Raw genomic sequence first — 12,765 nt, 5'->3', positions numbered from 1 at the left:
GCTCCAGTTCGTTGAACTCTCAAACCGTTATTTAGAAACCAGTCAGTCATGTGACCACATCCAATGTCCACTATGAGGAAAAACTGCAACCAAGAAAAGATGAATTGGTTTTGCAAAACTAACTTATTGAGCAAAAGAACAATGTGTTGGGGAAACAATTATGCAACACTAAAAAAAATGTTTGGCGCTCCAAAGACAGCATAAAATGAAGCGATAATCCAATGATGTCATTTCTAGAAAAACCAAAATAAAAAACTATGAATATTTCATACTGAAGGTTAGAGTTTCCATATCTCTCCACACAGACCTGATGTTTTCATTTATTTCTCATCTCTCTAGTGGAGCAAAGACCTCAGCGGGTGTTACATGCTTTGTTTGTTTACTCACTTTGCTTCTGTTGCACTTTGTCACACTTTGCTTTAATGGAAACAACATCTTTCCAACCCAGTCGAGCAGAAAAACTTTCTGTCGGCAACATTCACACTTTATGTGCATATTCAAACGAACAGAAAAAAACCCCAGATGGAAATATTTTGCTCAGAATTACACAGAGATTTTCTTTTGTTGCATGAAATCTGCTGAGGATTGTGGATTATTATTATTCGACTTTTTTCAGGCCACGGGTCGGTTAATGTCAGACAATATTTTCACGGACGGGTCCGAATGGGGGCGAAGTTGGCGTTTCATTTTGTTTAAGCTATTTTCCAAATTAAAATGCTACTACGTGAAATTTCGTTTAACAGAATTGAAACTGTGCAGATATTTTACAAATTCAATTAATTAATTTGTAGATTTTGTTTCTGATTTGTAAAAATTCAATAACGGCAACATTACTGTGTTGTTAGTTTTTTTTACTTAATTGCCATCAGAACAGAGAGCTCAACTCAAGATCAGATTGTTTCACGGCAAAAACATGAATCATATTTAGTTTGATTTCAATCTTGATTCATTGTGTACTTCTATTTAACACAGGCAATTCTTTATTTTAGTCTTTCTGTAGGAAAACTTTCAAATGTCCTTTTTACAAGTTTCCACTGATCTGAAACAAATGTATTTCATTTTCTGTAAAATATCATCTGGTTTAAACTTTGAGTTAACAAATGTGATGAACATTTTCGCCTAAAAGTGGACGCTAACTTAAGCCACGTCCGACTTTTGCTGTGTGACGGATAAATAAAGCAGAGAAAACCGTCATGAGAGGAGAATTTTCCAAATATGATACCTTGAATGCAACTTTGTTATCAGCGGACGTGTAACATTAGAAAGTCAGTCGCTGCAAGTTATCTAAAGTGGCTTTGGTTTGTGAGAACAACAATTGTCACAACGAAGACTCCTGGTTCTGTCTGTAAATAGCAGATTTACAGATTCTTCCTCCATTTTCTCAATGACTTCTGTTTTTATTAACTTTGTTAGCTTTGGTCGGGAGCAGCCACTTTACGAAGGTAGCGGACACATAAAGAGGCCAACTACTTGACGTGCATTAAGACTAAGACATATTTGGATGTGGTGGACAGACTCTGGTAGTTTTCCAAAATAAAACTTCCTTCAGAATCAGAAAATAAACAGAACTGAAATGATCAAAATCATCAGCCCACAGCCCGGGGGTTGGGGAGCACTCAAATTCATAAAAGTCAGTTTGGTTGAAAAATAAAAAAATTGAAATGCGCAAAAATGATGAGACATGTTTAACTGCATCTGTTTCTCCTCTTTTGCTTTAGGAGCCTGCAGAGAGACAAGCCCCTGTATCTGAGCTAATCTCAGGATGAAACTACACCAAACTTCAACCCTTCCACTGCCACAGCCTCCCGCCTGGTCCTAACCTCAAACCCCATGTGAACAGAAACGCACACTGGGCACTTGCAGACAAACTGGGGCAGAAATCTGAGTTCAGCACTTAAAAAAAGACCTAAGCCGAAGAATTCTAGAACAATTTCTGTCCTTAAGGTAGAACAGTGTTAAGAAGGGATAAAAATGTCTGTTTTTGGCTGTATGTTTTTCACACGCTGTGTATATCTACCACTTAAAAAGAAACTGTGCAGACCCACCAAGAGATGGGCAGGTCCTGTGCTGTGATCCATGCCGATGTACATACTCCAAACTTTAAGTTCTTTTCTGCTCGCATTTTTTAATTATTATTATTATGTAAGAATGATGTAAACCATCAGTCCCAGAAGTTTTTGTAAATGGCTGTAACATAATTTTTTTAAGTTGCAGATTCCAAGCCGACTGTTTTCTCTTTCTGTTTGATTTAATCCAGTTACTGTGTCCTTCTGCAGCCAGAGCCAGAGGAGCGCAGAGCAAAAAGCAAGAAGAATTAACCAAATACTAGTCAAACTGTGTTCCCTCTGGCTCTTTAGTTACACGATGATTTGTTGCTTTATGGACTGAAGTCCCACAGACTCTGCAGAAGCAGAGAACTGGTGGTGATTCAGAGCGATGATGGATGACGACTGGATGCTGCTTGCAGCCAAAGACATATGAAAAGTATCTGCAACAATATTATCAAGCTGTTTGTTGCCTGTTTAAGCAGGCACGGACTGTGAATAATGTAAGATTCCACTGCTTTCTTGAAGGAATAGGATGTATTTTAGTCCCTAAAAGGATGAAACGTCAAATAATTGTTTAAAAAAAAAAGAAGAAAAACTGCAGTTTTTGATGCAAGCTCCTCTTCCTGGCATATGTCTGCTGATAACATTGATTTGGATCCAAACTGTGTGCGAGTGTGTGAAGTGTTAATGAGATGCTGGAGCGCTTGATTGGGTTGCATGTCCTCTTTTGTCATCTCTATTCTCTGTGGTCAGACGCTATTTAAGAAACTATAATTGTTGCTGGGATGGCCACGTTTAATGTTTTTCTTTAATCAAACTGAGGTTTGTTTTAGTGTTAATGATATCTCTCTCTCACTATGTATCTCTTTGTAATATTGTTGTTTTATTTTGGCAGATGAAAGGACTCGGGGCAACAACAACTATTAAGATTTTCTTATTTTTAGATTCTAATAATGTGTTTGAGAATAAAGTAAGTGCTGCATCGATGTGCAGTCTACTCCAAAAGCGGACTCTTTGTTGTTTTTTTTACACGGCTCTTTGAATTCACTGCACATGATAAAAAGACGTTTACTTTTCTGCAAAATGATTTTTAAAACGTCATCAAATTCTTAGTTATGCTCTGTACTTTTCTGGCTACAAAACCAAATCATCTTGAACAGAAAATCTATTCTCGTGCTTTACATAAAAAATAGGGAGGTTAGAAATATATTTTTAAAAAATATATAATTTTTGAAATTTAAAGACATGCCGAAAGAAGTCTGGAATAAGCAAATTCCTTGTCTGTATTATAGTCAAAGATATAAGTATCTAAAAAATTATTGTTTTATTTATTGATATGAAAACATGAGAGTTCTCTGAAATTGATTTTTGTGGGTAATTTAATTTCGACCACCAAGCAAACTGGGTGCAGAAAAAAAACATTATGATTTACATATTTTGTAAGGATTTAAAAGAATAAACCCTTAGCAAAAAGTAGTACAACAACAACTCGGGTATCGCATGTATACCATAGACCGTGGTCTGTGGTCTACACCTATGGTGTAGGACATATACTAACTAAATACTTCTTCAGACTAAACTGTAAAGTTTTAAGTTTACAACAAATAGATAGTAAACTTCAGGCCTCACTTTTGTATAGACTCATACTTGTAGTACAAATACACAACTTTTTTTGGCTGAAGGAAATGAAGTTTTAAAACGTATAATAGCGACAAAAGGAAGTAGCTCCACAATAGTAAAATGACGATTTAAAGCAAACTAATTATTACTTTTTTTAAATGTGTATTTCTTAATTATTAACAACAAAAAAGTTCTGCTTTTGTTTAAAGAGTTTAAGAGGTAGAAAGCCATTTTTCTCCAAGTCAACCTCTTTTTTTTCTGGAGATCAAATATTTGACTTTTAGACTTGAGGGTCTGTAACATCACAGTACTAAAGAAATCTGAGCTGCTCATTTCACAACAGACTTTTACACAGCTCCATGCAAATGTGACATGATTGCCTTATTCCCATCCCTTTTTCCTACACTAAAGACCCTCTCCAATCCTCTTTGATCCATTCTAAAAGCGTTCCCAGTGGTCTTTTAACCCTTGTGCTATCCTATGGGGTCAAGATGACCACTGACATGTTCTCCCTACCATGACAAAGGTGGATAAAGGTGGAAAGATTTCATGTAATCCATGGACACCAGTGAAGATCACAAATCATTGAAGAAAAAAGGTTCAGCGTACCGTCTAGTGGGTCTAGATGACCCAACTCCCAACGTTAAAGTGCCTAGGATAGCACAAGGGTTAATCATGATCTTACTGCTTTTGGCCAAAACTCAAAAACCTGTGTCGTTTTCTAGAACTTAGTTTCAGCAGAGTGACAGTAGTTCATAAGAAGGTTATGGGCGGTACTGTTGACGTGGAGTAAGCCCGCCCCCTTCCCACCATTCTTCTGTCTACACTCTGTACCACTAGCTTACAGCCGCTCACAGCCCCAACCTAACAAAAATGTCGAGCTAATTGAAGCCATCCAGATGTTTTGATCCAGATGTCTGCTCCGATGTGATGTGGACAATGAAGATGTTCACGGATCTATGTGTTTGCCATAGGGTATATCGGAATGGAGCGAAGCAGGGAGCTGGTGGCTTGCTGTAGGAACTCGTTTATCACACTTACGAGCTTCTTCCACCTATGATTTTTGCTCGGTTCACATCAATTTGAATAAAGAAATACTCAGAAGATACATTTTCCTTATTAATGTCCTCCATCATGAGAAACATGGTTTTCATCTGAGGGGTTCTTTAATGATTTCACACAACTAAACCAAACACATGAAACACTTTAGTTTCCTTTATACTCCTTTAAGCCAGGCAAACAGAAAAAAAAAGCGCACTTTTTAAGACCTTGCGTCCTCATATGTGGACATCACTTTGTGAGTTTTATTACCATTGTATTTAACTCTTTTATATATTAAAGAAAAAAGGCATATCAAACAAAAGCTCAGGTCTCAAGAGGTGAAATGGGCTTGTATATGCCGCTAATTATTGATATGATTATTTGCTATAGATGTAAATACCATTAGTCCATGCAGCAATTACCCATTTGTAACATGTGCCATGCACCGCTTTTTCAGGCCAGTGTGCAAACTCGCTTTCACACAAAAGTGCAAAATGTTCCCACCTTTCACAAGGATAAAACTTTTCCTGGATGCTGAAGAATCACTTTTCTCCAAATGTTTTACTTTTGTTTAAACTTGTTTTACACTAACGCTTGTCAACAGAGAAGTCCAGCTTCTGCATGCTTGCTTGAGTCAATCTTCTCCAGCCATTAGACGCTTGCTTGCTAAACAACACTTCTTCAGGTTTTAGTGGTTATCACCGACAGTAAGGAAAACATCTGGCTTCAACAAACATGGAGATCTCCTCTATGTCTCCACTGCCAAATTTGACATTTTGATCTTTGTAAAGGTTATACCAAATGCCAAGAATTGGTTAGATTGTGTGTTCTGTCAGCCTTACTTGAATCTTTTGTAAATTAAAGAATAATTGAGTTCATGTTCACAGAGACCCCAATTCTATCAAGAAGATTGCGTTTTTTCTTCTCTTCCCCTGTAATTATGTTTTGCCATTTTATCTTTATCCTGGTTTTAAAATCAGAATTTCAGATGGGCTGGAGAGCTGTAAAGCTGTGTGTACATAGTGCCCCCTAACGGCAAAGAGGGAGAACTGCACTGTGTATTTAATTTTTTTCCTTTCTACACTGCACATTTTACAATGGTGCTCGGTCTCGTTGTTTTTCTTGAAGAGATGTTGATTCATGTGAATCAATCAAACTGGGTTTGATCACCTTAAGGTGTTTAGAGAAAGTGCTGATGAGACGATTGCTATTGTTCACATTGCTCCTGCCAGCCGTCATTTCGCCCTCTGACAATCCAAAATGCTCAGTTCAGTGGACTGAATTGTCTTTGATGTGATCTGCAGCTTGGAATCGCGTTTCACAAGACAATGCTGCTAAAGCAAGAAAAACTGGGTCATCACAGCTGCAGATCCTAGCAGTTCACAAAAAAAGACGTTAAAAAAAAAAAGCAGAAGAAGGTTGGTAAACCTTAAACCATCTGTGGGCAAAACCGATAGAGTGGCAAAGTGAAACCCAACACCCTACAAACAGGCCTCCTGGTGCCAAAATGAAATCTAAACCCACAGTGACACACTGGAGACACGGAAACCTGCAACACTGGCCACGGAGGTCAAAGGCGCTGTGGGGGAGTGTTGTAGGATTTTGTCTCGTCCACATAAAACACAAAGACATTCATTACAACTCTGAACATCTGGTAACAAAGAGAAGATACTTTGATAGAAAGCTCATTCATTGTTCTTATTGAATAACCACAGGATTGTATTTGCTTGTTCAGCTTAAAATATTTTTGCATCAGTTTTTTTTAGAGCTTTATTAGAGAGAAAAAAAGAAGATATTTGACAGGAGACTTAACTCTTTAACATCGACAATGTCGCCGGCGACACCTAAATATCACGCACCTTTTGACATACTTTAACTCTTCGGCTTTTTGTGCGATCAATGTGAATAAAGGGATTCTGACGCTTACGGTGTAAAGAGGCTTTTGTCTGTGACAGAATATTGATCACGTTACGACTGTGTTGCACTTCAGCACAAGGCTGCTTTTCTCTGCTTCAAATTCATCTTCAGCTTTAATTATGGAGCACTTTTCCTGCTACAGAACACCTCAAAGTGCTTTACATAAAATACTTAAATAATATAGTAAAAATAGTAACCATAATAACCCCCCCTCCCCAACACGCATACACATTCTACAAAAACCAACAGGGAAAAACTGTCTGTAAAATCAAATCAAAACATAAGGAAAGATAAAATCAACTTCAAGTTGAAATAAAAAGATGAGTTCTGTGTTTTTTTCATAAAAACCTCCACAGTGGATGAAGCCCTCACATCCTCAGACAGGGGTGGGCCCAAAGTGCTGACCTTTGGGTCCACCAGCAGACCTGTCCTGAGGTCTCTGGGATGGTCATAAACTAAAAAGTAATTCTGATTTTAAAAAAATGAAGGTCCAATTCTATGAAGACATTTAGAAACTAATAAAAAAGAATCTTAAAATTGACTGGGGGCCAGTGCAGATGTTTTGGTACAATGTGCTCCTTCTTTCTGGTCTTAGTTAAAAGGCATGCAGCCAAGTTTTGAACAAGCTGCAGCTGATTAATAGTAGGTTTTAGGAGGTTTCTGACTTTATTGCAGACTTTCAACTTCTGAGTTAATAAGTAAAATTGGAACATCTGTCGCTCAGCTTTACGACCAACAATTAAAATCTCTATTTTGTTTTGATTGAGCTTCAGAATCGACTGAATTGCGTAAACGGTCAAAGAGTTACAGTAGTAGAAAGAACGTAAACACTGGAGCTAAAGCTCCGATGTTAAAAGGTTAAAGATGCTTTTAACTAAAAATAGTTCAAACCCATGGAAAATGTAATTTGTGATCAAGCCACCCTATTCTATTCCTGACCTTGAAGCCAACAAGGAAATGTCAAATGTTGCTGTTCCTCAAATGACCACTGGAGGTTTCCAAAGGGACATTCATGCCGAATGGTCAACACCAAAAAAGGGTATTTACATACGGGTGTAAACCATTTTTTGATGGTTTGCTTTTTATTCCACACAACTGTGTGTTTGTCTGTATCTGGGGGTTAAATCGGGTGATTAGGGAAGCGGTTTTATCAGTCCGAGTGCCTATTTTTGAAACAATGTTGAGATGTTTGGAGTGAACTTCTGTCTGTGCGGTCGCTCCACTTCAGTCTTTGTTTTCACCTCTAAAACTCTTGAGTTCATTGGCTCTAATCACATCAATAGTTGGCTCTTTGGAGGATAAACTGATGCTCTCTCTAGTGTACACACCACTTCCAATGAGAAAAGCACTGGGACCTGGACCTTGGAGTTCCGAACAAAACAGAGCGTCTAGCGTATTTTTCTTTCCAGTGCAGTTGGGGGACGATCTGATGTTTTTTCAGGAAGCACCAGCCTCAGCCTCCTTCTTGGGGAGGAGTCTCCTTCAGCTGACAGGTACTCCTGCTGCAGCAGAGCAGCGGCAGCTTCAGAAGAGGAGAGGATCTGTGAGGATGTTGAAGGCGCAGAGTCTTCCACTACAGTTTCTTCAGATTTGTCTGCGCCTCCAGTTGCCGTGATAGCTGTTGGATCCTCGGGATTGGACCCGGTGTTTGTCTGGTTGTTGTTGGTTAATATATTCTCTACTGTGGTCAATCCTTGAAGAGGCTGAGAAGTCGCTCCACCTGTGTCCTCCTGGTCCTTCTCAGCAGGGCTTTGCTTGGACCACGATGCCTGAGATTCAGTAGGCATCTGCAGAAGGGCTCCCTCTGTTGGAATGGCTTGGACTTGTCCTGGATCGTGTTTCAGAACAGCTGCAAGGGAGTTTTCAGGAACCAGCTGGGACTGCGCAGGTGCAGCAGGCATTGCACTGGCTTGCAAAGCCTGAGCAAGAAGCTGGTTACTTTGAAGGGAAGGAACTAAAGACACAGTCCCTCCTGGAGCTCTAGGAGTCAAATTTAGTCCCCCTAATGTGATCCCAGAAGGGGGGAAATTAGCTGGACTTCCAGGTGTGTTCATTCCAGGAGCTGCGAGTTTAAGCAAAGTATTCCCTCCTTGAAGAGAAAGGTTGCTGCCGATTAAAGGTGAGGTGGTTGTCCCAAGCAGGGACAGGTTGCTGGTGCTATTCCTGTCAGCAGAAATCAACGAGAAGGGATGTTTGGAAGGAAGTTGCGTTGGTGCAGCTGCAGGATATTGGAAACCGTGCCAGCTTTGTGTTGGTGCATCAGCAGACGCTGCCTGGTGTTCAGCAGGCTGGAATGTGTTGTCACTCTGACCCGGATCTGCACTTTTCTGACCTTCTTCATGATTTGTGGTTTCTTTCTGCTTAACAGAAGTTTGATCTCCATCACCTTCTTGATTCTTTTCTTTCTCTCCATTTTTTGCTTTTTCTTCAGACATTTTCTTCTTTTTCTCGCTGCCATTCTTGCTTTTCTTTCCTGACTTTCCTTTCTTGTGCTTCTCCAGTCTTTCCTTTTCGTCCCGGTTTTTCTTTTTACTGCTTTTCGGGGGGCTTTTTTCCGTGTGGCCCTGCTCAGCTTTCAATCGGGGTTGAACTTTGCTTTTTCGCAGAGGGTTTAGGTTTAGTTTGACTTTGAACGGGCGGCTGGATGGATCTTTGTGTGACCTTTCTTTTATTTTCTCTTTGCCAGAGCCTGGACGACGTTCCTCCTCTCGATTGTTTCTCACTGGATTAGTTATAAGATTCCCCAGATCAAAAGTTACATTTCTGAGCCCACCACTCTTTGTCTTGTCAAACGGGTGGTGACCATTCCTTCCTCTGCTGTTGTGAGCAGACGTATCTTCATAGTAGGAGAGAGTCTTTGCATATCTCACATTGTGCTCTAGTGGTCTGTACATGTTGTGGCAGGACTCACCGTTTGGAATCCTCTTACTGCCTAAATCTGGACTAGTTTGGGGTTTCAAACTTCCAATCTGCAAATGAGAAGAAGAGTTTCTCTGGCCACGTGAATACAAGTTTTCAGGCATTTCCCTGATTGAGGTTCTCGTTTGAAGGCTTGCCCCCCCTTTCTCTTCCATCATTACTCTTCTCATCTCTTGATGATCTTCCGTCTTCATCCCTCCATTCATCCAGTAGTCCCGTCTCGCTGGGTTTGACCCCGGTATGGCGGTTCTATGGTTAGGAAATTGCAAATAGCCATCATTCTCATCTCCTCTGACTTTAGCCTGACCATCTGTCCATGCATCCACAGCCAGAGCTGTCTTGTTCCTGCTGTTTGCCTCCATGAAGAAATGCTTTCTTCTCTCACTAACATCAAGCCGGCTGATGGGATTCGCCATGTTTCGACGCTCTTGCCCATTTTTAAGCCTTTCTTGGCGTTTTTTCCTCCTGGAAATTTGATAGTAGACCAGGACCCCCAAAAGAGTCAAAGCAACACCACCTGAAATACAACAGGACACAAGTCAGTGAGACCTCACACCCAAAATATCAAACATCGTCATTTAAGATTAAAAGGACCAAAGACCAAAGGGCTAAACCTGTTTGAAATCAGAACTGTTCATAAGTGCACAGGAGATAAAACATGCAAAGACTTTTAACAGCACTCTTCAGAAAATGTATCTTTACATGAATTTAAGAGGGAATCCATGAATCTTTATAATTCAAACACAAAATCCTAACAGGTAAAATCCTGCCTTTGTCAAGGATTTTCTGGAAAAAATTACAACCTCCGGAAAAGATGACCCAATACAATCATTTCTTTTTTAGTCCAGCAGCTGAGCAAACAGATGCGAACTGAAGGCCTCTTGTGTTGCACAGATTTTACTGTTACAATAGTGGGAGTTATGGATCTTCTGACACACAAGGTGCATATTTGTATAAACCCCTTTTGTATTTGAGGCTAAACTTAATTCATATTAACTACGTTAAGAGAGTGAGATGTTAGAGATGGGGGATAAGGGTACAGAAACAGATAAGTTGCTGGAGGCTTAGTATTACTATCAGCTGTAGATGTTAGTCAAAAGGGTGGGGCCTGTCCACAGACACACTCAAATACTGCAAAGATTCCTGTAAAATTTCAGTCAGGTAGTGCTCCACTTATTTTATTTACTTAACCATCAGCTACCCCCACTCCTCAATTCTTGTTCAAAACAATATTATCCCCATATTGACAGCTATAGTAGTAAAAGCAAACCAACTGAAGGTTTGAAATATTTGGCTCTTCACAATCTAACAGACTGTGAATACTTTAGAGTGAAACTTCAAGTTGAAGTCTGGTTTTTGCCTGAGTCTTTGTGACGTTTTGTTATTCTTTGAGCTGTAATCTTCATCCACAATCCATTTAAAGCAGTGTTGCATTGATAACCCCCTCTGTTTTAAACAAAAGTTTAGTTTATGGCTAACTCATCGATTGTTTTTGCAGCACGGCAAGCCCAATTATGACACTTCCGCCACTGTGCTTCGTGAGATGTGGGTTGTGATCCCCATAATCCTTTCTGCTTTGGTCCCGTCTGTCCACATATTCAGCAAACGATGACTCTGCATAAAATGTGCTGAGGGATCCTGTTTGCATGATTTATCTTTTCTCACCAATAAAGCACAGGACTGCAGTGATGGCCAGATCTCGAGCGTACTCCTGAGGTGTCACACTGGCTTTGCTCTCTATCTGGACTGTGATGTTCTGATTGGACGGAACGCAGTTAGCCTCAGTCAGCTCCAGAACCGTGGTCACAGCCGGGTTGTCAGCGCTCACACACACCATCCTGCGGCCGTTATAAAGGCTCTGGAAAGGATGAAGAAATCCTTGAAACCTTGAAACCATCACTTCATTTTTATTTAGTATTCTTGATAAACAAAAATGAACGATTCCATGGTTTTGTTATATTTTTAAACATAGTGATTAATTAAACATAAATTAAGATTATAGGCTTTTTTTTTACTAACTAAAACTTAGTTCACCTTGTCGGGTTGTTGAATAAAAGCTGTCAGGACGGCTGCGAGCTCCAGCAGCTCACAGGTGCAGTTCCATGAGTTGAGGTCCAGATTTAGGTTCGTCAGCCAGTTTAGGTAGGAAAAGGCTTCAGCAGGAGCAGAACTCAAGCGATTCCTGGAGAGATCCAGAGTCCTCAGACCCACCAACCCTGGGAAACTGAGATCATAAAAAAAAAAAAAACTTCTAATGGATTTGTTGATTATTTTTCTTCTTCAAAAAAACAAAATACAGTAAAAGAAAAAAAAGAAAAACCTGTTCTGGTCCAGATGACTGATCAGATTGTCTGACAGATCCAGACTCTCCAGTTCTCTGAGGTCATTCTGAGGAAATGAACTGGAATCCAAACTAGTTAGCAGATTTCCCTCCAGCTTCAAGCTAACCAGAGCCGTTGTGCCTTTAAACCAGCCGGCCTGTATCTGCACAGCAACAAACAGAGGCTTTTTAATTTTGATTAGCTGTCAACTTTTAAAGACCATTGTGACGGTGTTCTGTTCAATAATTTTTCTCAGCAATTTTAAAGCATAAACCTTTTTCTGAAATTGGCCTCATTTTTCTTATTTCTCCACAAATGCTATAAAAAAAGCTCAGGCACAAAATAACTGTACACACCATGCTGATGAGGTTGTGGCCCAGAGCAAGAACCTTCAGCTGAGTCAGGTTGGTCAGAGCTCCTCCCTGTAGGACCTGGCTGGTCAGGAGGTTGTGGTCCAGCAGTAGGGTGTGGAGGAGCTGCAGGCTTTTGAAGGCTTCCCTTCCAAGTTCTGAGATTTGGTTATTGCTCAAACCTAAATAACACACAGATGCATCAACACCTTCACACCATATCACCATTTATGTCAGAGTTGATACATGCATTTCTGGATGCATGGTCCCTATCTCATATGCACAATCCAAACGTTGCTTAAAAACCACTTGTATAGAATTTGGTCCATGTTTTCTGCCCTGTAGTGCATCATCATTTAGCTGGAGGCAGTAGAAGGCTCATTTCAACATGGCTGCTTTTGGTGGGAAAAGTTCCGCTCATTCATTCCCCTTCTAAGCCGTTTTTGTCCCTTTCGGGGTCACGGGGGTACCGAAGTCTATCCCTGCCACTTGTGGGCGAAGGCAGGGGACACCCTGGACAGTCTGGTCTATTGCAGAGCAACAACCTCC

The 12,765-nt window shown here is 40.2% G+C and overlaps 1 protein-coding gene across 1 annotated transcript in view; it reads left to right on the top strand.

Annotated features, from left to right (window-relative positions):
* The window catches only part of tox (thymocyte selection associated high mobility group box), a 50,133-nt gene extending 47,077 nt beyond the window's left edge, over positions 1-3,056 (top strand). Inside the window, exon 10 of the mRNA XM_011486632.3 lies at positions 1,719-3,056. Coding sequence (XP_011484934.1) covers positions 1,719-1,755 — 37 coding nt within the window. The 3' untranslated portion in view covers positions 1,756-3,056. The remainder of the gene's footprint in view (positions 1-1,718) is intronic.
* Positions 3,057-12,765: the final 9,709 nt, after the last annotated feature.

This window comes from Oryzias latipes, chromosome 17, assembly GCF_002234675.1.
Source record: "Oryzias latipes chromosome 17, ASM223467v1".
NCBI classification, from domain to species: Eukaryota; Metazoa; Chordata; class Actinopteri; order Beloniformes; family Adrianichthyidae; genus Oryzias; species Oryzias latipes.
This window is presented reverse-complemented; position numbering and strand designations above follow the sequence as displayed.